The 6,351-nt window shown below is 31.1% G+C and overlaps 1 protein-coding gene across 1 annotated transcript in view; it reads left to right on the forward strand.

Moving 5' to 3' along the window:
- The window catches only part of LOC107707397 (carabin-like), a gene marked incomplete at its 3' end in the record, with an annotated part of 27,223 nt that overhangs the window by 20,283 nt on the left and 589 nt on the right, over window positions 1–6,351 (forward strand). Inside the window, exons 11-14 of the mRNA XM_016511388.1 lie at window positions 2,521–2,612; window positions 2,702–2,708; window positions 3,742–3,917; window positions 4,103–4,212. Coding sequence (XP_016366874.1) covers window positions 2,521–2,612; window positions 2,702–2,708; window positions 3,742–3,917; window positions 4,103–4,212 — 385 coding nt within the window. The remainder of the gene's footprint in view (window positions 1–2,520; window positions 2,613–2,701; window positions 2,709–3,741; window positions 3,918–4,102; window positions 4,213–6,351) is intronic.

Consider the following 6,351-nt stretch of genomic DNA (forward strand, 5'->3'; position numbering starts at 1 on the left):
AATAGTGACCTAGAAATAGTGCAGAATCTGAAATATTTCTTAATCATTGACATTTCTCCCTAAGGTTGATTTTCTCTGTAACATTGGAATATAGCCCAGGATTTGTGCAAACAGAAGGAGCACAGTTAATCAGCGTGAAGATGCTTCGATTTCGTGTTTTACTATCTGCCAAACCTTCTCATGTCTGCTTCAAACTAATATCATCAAAGGTCAGTCTGAGTTGCGTCAGCAGCACACACGGTCACATCTCTGCAAGAAACAGATGGTTTACCAGTAAATATTTTCATGTGTCATTTTGCCACAATCAAATCCAATGCCAGAAGTCAGTCAGCCAGTCTTTTAAAGGAATAATCCATGTCACTCATCTCTTTCCAAATGTGCAGGCTTTTATTTTCTCAGTGGAACACACACACAAAAAAAGATCTTTTAAAGAACCATTTCTGTCCAATGAAAGTTTGTCTGTCCAATCAGTGTTCCTAAAAGAACACTGATTGGACCTCATTGATGTTCATTGCATGGACAATAAAAAGAGATATAAAAAAAAAAAATGATGATAGAATTTTCCGTTTGATTTTTTTTTTTTTTTTATTTTTTTTTTTTTCTATTTTTTATTTATTATTATTATTATTTTTGTTTTTGTTTTTTTGTTTACCTTTTCTGAAAGAAATGAGTGATGCCTGCCCATCCAAAACAATAGAATTTTCAGTTTTGGGTGAACGATCCCGTAAAATCAGTGAGCTTGCTCCTAGATGAGACTTTTTTTGTGGTGTCTTGAGTCACCCATCTTAGTTAATCATTATATGTTATGTGGTATATACAATGCCGTTCAAAAGTTCAGTAAGATTTTTATTACTTTTTAAAGAAGTCTCTTATGCTCATCATGGCTGCATTTATTTGATCAAAAATACAAAAACAAACAATAAAACAGTAATATTGTGATATATTATTACAATTTAAAATAACAGTGTTCTATTTTAAAATACTTTAAAATATAATTTATTGCTGTGATCAAAGCTGAATTTTCAGTCTTCAGTGTCACAAGATCCTTCAGTAATCATTCTAATATGATGATTTAATAACAGTTTTTGCTGCTTAATATTATTATTTTTTGAACCTGTGATACCTATTTCGGGAATATGTATATAGGCAAATTGTTGTATATTTACAATAAAATGTTATTTCATTATTTTAATTAATATATTATTTATAAAATGTTGGCAGAATGTTTTCCTGCCTTGTTTTAAGCATAAACCTCACTGTGTTTTGTTAGATTTATGGTTAAAGAAATTGGCAAGATATATTCTGTGACAAGTCCTAATAAGTTATACAATTTTGATTCAAAGTAATTTTTGTTTAAGGATATTTAGATCTTTTACTGGGAATTACTAAAAATCAAAAATAATAAAAACTAACATATAGAAATTTTCCCTCAAAGTGTTTCCTTTAGTTAAGCATGGATTATTAAGGGTAACTTAATGAGGTGTTACCATTATTTACCATTATTTAGAATGTTACTGTACCTATTTTACCAATAATGTCTTCAGCAGTGTTTTCTGAGATAAATAAACTAAGTAAACCTAACTGATGTTATATTTACAATAAAATATGTTATTTCATTATTTTAATTAATATATTATTTATAAAATGTTGGCAGAATGTTTTCCTGCCTTGTTTTAAGCATAAACCTCACTGTGTTTTGTTAGATTTATGGTTAAAGAAATTGGCAAGATATATTCTGTGACAAGTCCTAATAAGTTATACAATTTTGATTCAAAGTAATTTTTGTTTAAGGATATTTAGATCTTTTACTGGGAATTACTAAAAATCAAAAATAATAAAAACTAACATATAGAAATTTTCCCTCAAAGTGTTTCCTTTAGTTAAGCATGGATTATTAAGGGTAACTTAATGAGGTGTTACCATTATTTACCATTATTTAGAATGTTACTGTACCTATTTTACCAATAATGTCTTCAGCAGTGTTTTCTGAGATAAATAAACTAAGTAAACCTAACTGATGTTGTCTACATACAGTACGCTGCGTTTAAAATGTCTTCTTGTAATAAAACAGTGGCTGAGTGCTCAGTAGCGCACACACACACACACACACACACACACACACACCAGATGTGTGTGTATTGTCACTAATGCCTTAGCTATCATGCTTGCACAACCTTTTTCTGAGTCTGATAGAGTGCGACGGCCTTTAGTAGTGATTACCCATGATTCAATAAAACTGTCATTACTGCATTAAACCTTTATTTTGCATCTGTTAATGTGTTTGGATCCTGCTCTTTGAAACGGATGCCAGTGTGTCGACTGTAGTGATGTGGTCCATTAACTTTCATTCCATACCAAATTATACCTCTGAATCTCTACAAGGGAAACCCCTTGAGTTTAGCCTAAAGGATTTTGAATTGTTTTAATAACTTCTCTCTGCCATATTTTACTGGGCGTCATTTAAAAATCCACCAGAAAATGGAGTAAATTAGATGTTTTCTTTTTTCATATGTCCTTTAGGGCCTTCAGTGCTTCAGGGAGGAAGGGTGAGCTCCAGTACCTTCCAGCGTTTTCTCATGAACATGCCAGAACTTGTTTTAATGAGATCCACTGTGAACTAAAGCTTTTAAACTGCTGCTGATTAAGATTGATTGTGAAATGACATCCTTCTCCATAGCCCGGGATTAAGGTTTAATTGTAGTTGCGAAGTACTTCAAATGTATCTCTGACTCTTTGTACAGTTAAAAATGCGACGCAAACATTTACTGTTGCCATAATTTGTAATTTGCGATGAGTTGGCATGTGTCTGCGGTATCACTTTGCTTTGCTTTTTGTGGGGCAGAAAAGCTTACATATACGAAATAATGTGCTTTCTCCACAACACACACTATATACTGTATGTGTTTGCGTGTGTTATATGTTAATATTTATTGATTTAAAAAAAAAATTATATTTATTTTATTTATATAATTATTTTGATTTTTAAATGTATTTATTGTTTTTGTGTTTTTTTTATTTTAATAAAAAATTTTTTTATAATATTTAAATTTTCAAATCTTTTATTTTTAAATGTATGTGTTTGGTTTTATGCATTTATTATATTGTATTTATATAATTACATTTTCAAATGTATTTCCTTTTTTGTTAGTGCCATTATAAATCACAGACTTCACCTTTTGTTTTAAAATATTTGTCTAAAAATGTTTTTTTTTTTTTTCATTATGAGATTTATTAATATTATGTACACATAAAATAAGATGATAAATTTAAAAAAACCTGTGTATATATATATATGTATTTATTTTTTTATATTTTGGTGCTTATGAAACATTTCTTATTATCAAAGCTGAAAACAGTTTTGCTGCTTAATATTAATATCAGCTTTGCCGTCACAATAATAATTTACATAAAAATGTATTTATTATTTTTTATTATTTTTGTGTTTCATTCACATTACATGAGAGTTGAGCAGTATGTACCAGTGAATTTTCATTAATTTGTTTCCGTTTATGTATGTATGTGTCTGTCTGTATGTATGTATATATGTGTTTATTTCATTATTGAATTTGTAAATTATATATCTATTATTCTGTCACCAGATACAAGTGCAAAACAACATGAAATTTTTATGCTTATTATTTAATTTTATATTGATTTTATATTTATTTGTGTTTATATATTTATTTTGATCAACATATACTTCCCTTCTGTGTAAATTTTATGTGATCTGTGTTTCACCAGCGGCTCCAGGCTCTAGCACTAAAAATGTTTTCACACGGCTGCTGAAAGTGGCTCAGCATTACCTTTTGGAACCGGGGAAGTACAGTGCGCCTGCCAGGTCTTCTCCTGCCAAGAGGAGCCCTGCCCTCGGCCGTCTCCCCAAAACCAGAATCTCCACCTCCTTCACTCAGGCGCAGGTACATCTCATGTTATCACCAATTTATGACCTGCATAATTTGAAACCGAAAATGACAATGTGTTAGCAGCAACTCCGCTGTTGATATCAGATATCGATATCAGAGAGAAGATAAACTTGACACATTTTTTGCTGTGCTGTGCATTTGTCCCATTCATATTTATTCTGAGAATGCATGTGATTCAGGGTCGAACCAGGAGGAGCAGTAGCAGGCGTTCCCAAAATTCCACTCTGGGTGGGGTCAAGAAGGAGCAGCTCCCTTCTCAAGATTCTGATGGAGGTGCTGCTGAAGACAGGTGTGTGAAAGAAATAAAGAAAAAATGCTAAACAATCTGGCCCCTTTTGTGTTTGAACAGGTTTAGTTAATTGGTACAACATTTTAATTGACTACAATACCTGTGCCTCATTGAATGAACTGTTAATATAATACACTCAAACTTTTGGAAGTATCCCATTAAACTTTAAGTTTTCATTATTTACTCACCTTCATATTGTTCCAAATCTCTATGACTGTCTTTTTTCTGTGAAACACAAAAAACCTGGAGTGCCACTTAAAAATAAAGAAATAATTTCCAGTGTATTAATTAAAAAATGTAAGTAAATACATAGATTACTATTCAAATTTATAAATAAATAGACATTTGAAATCTATTTTTATTATTTTTATTTACTTATTATTTTTTATTTTATTTATATTGGAATAATCCTTATATTAAATGCAATAAAGGTATTCAAGTAATAACAAAAATATCCTGATATCCATCCGCTTATAGAGTGTTTCTGAGAGATTTAGTGATGCCCAGTTTGTGAACGAATTGCACAATTCTTATAAACAACATTAATGATGCTTAAATAGTGCTTTTGCATCCTTTTTAAAGCCTGACAGCTGTAGTCCTCATTCATTGCAGTTGCATGTAAAAGAGCAGCCAGCACATTCTTTGAAATATCTTATTTTTTTCCACAGAAGAAATAAAGTCATACAGGTTTGAAACAAGATTAGGAAGTAAATGATGAATAAACAATAAAATAATTTTTATTTTTGGGTGAACTATCCTTTTAGCAGCGTTCAAGTAGTTAAATACAGGTGGATGGCACTAATCAGGTCCTTGCTTTTGTTTTTTTTTCTTCATCACAGAGTGACATAATTTATGGCTTTGTACTTATGTCTAAGCAAGAATGAGTCTTGTTCTGGAGCTTTAACTGTCTGAGAAAATGCTTCTGGCTAGTTGAGATACTTTTGCGTGTCTGCTCACCTGTTTGCATGTGTGTGTATCTGATTATCTTTGTGCAGGAAATTCAAGTTCACATGCACGTCATTGCATTTTATTATGAGAGCTTGTGTTCATACAGAACATTGCTGAGATGCCTAGATATAGAGCACACTTAAGGTTGGCAGGTGTCTTTTGTAATTTGTTGCTTTAGATATTTAGGTTGAGAATAGTTGAGTATTCCGTAGATCTACAAGGATTGAAATGAAAATGTGCGGTTAAAATTATACTGTAAATTCCAACGTTTGAACACACTGGTTGTGTTTCACAGACCTTTCTCCTAATAAAAGTTGGAAAACCTGCCAACATACCTGTCATTCCCAGCAGCTCCTGCATTAGTGTCAGTAGAATGAAATTCTTGAGACGAATAGGGTCACCGAGGGTCAGCGTGTGGATTTTTCGTGTGGAGGAAATAAGGAGGCTGTTTCTCTGTGTGTGTATCCAAACCCCCAGCTCAGGTTTTCAACACTTCATCCTGATCCCAGAAAACCAAGTGTAAATGCCCTAGAGCATAGCCTGCGTTGAAATGCAAACATTCATTGGCCTTGTGAGAAATACACATTTTACTGATGGGTTGCAGAGTCATGGAGGCACTCCATGGGATTTGAGGGTTTTTTATGGCAGCCAGAAAATCCAAATTTGCATAAATATGGTATCAGAAATGACACCGAAAAACTCAAAGCTTTGCACAAAAGATCATGATACTCTGGAATAGTATTATTATTCATCATGTAGGTAGCTAAAGCTAGTTGTTCTGCACTGCAAAAAAAATTAATTAATTTTAATTAATTTAATTAAAAAATGGCATAAGGTATTTAAACTTCTTTTCACTTACTATATTTTTAATTAAGCAGTGTTGTTTGTTACTGTTAACTAATACTATTACATTTAAAAAATAAATAAAGCTTAAATAGAAATATTAGATAAACTTGAACTTGCATAAAAAATTAGAAATGTTGGCTTAAGCAACGAATTGAAATAAAATAAATTGAAATAGAAATAAGTTGAAATAGTAAAATGCTAATAAATTTAACAAATAAAAAAATTCAAGCTAAATACAAATATTAAAAAATAAAACACATAAAACTGACAATCACAACAAAATGATTAAAGCTTAAATAAAAATGAAAACTGAAAAAATAAAAATGAAAGCTAATTAATATATAT

The sequence above is a fragment of the Sinocyclocheilus rhinocerous genome, unplaced genomic scaffold (genome assembly GCF_001515625.1).
Source record: "Sinocyclocheilus rhinocerous isolate Xijiao unplaced genomic scaffold, SAMN03320098_v1.1 scaffold534, whole genome shotgun sequence".
Taxonomy (NCBI): Eukaryota; Metazoa; Chordata; class Actinopteri; order Cypriniformes; family Cyprinidae; genus Sinocyclocheilus; species Sinocyclocheilus rhinocerous.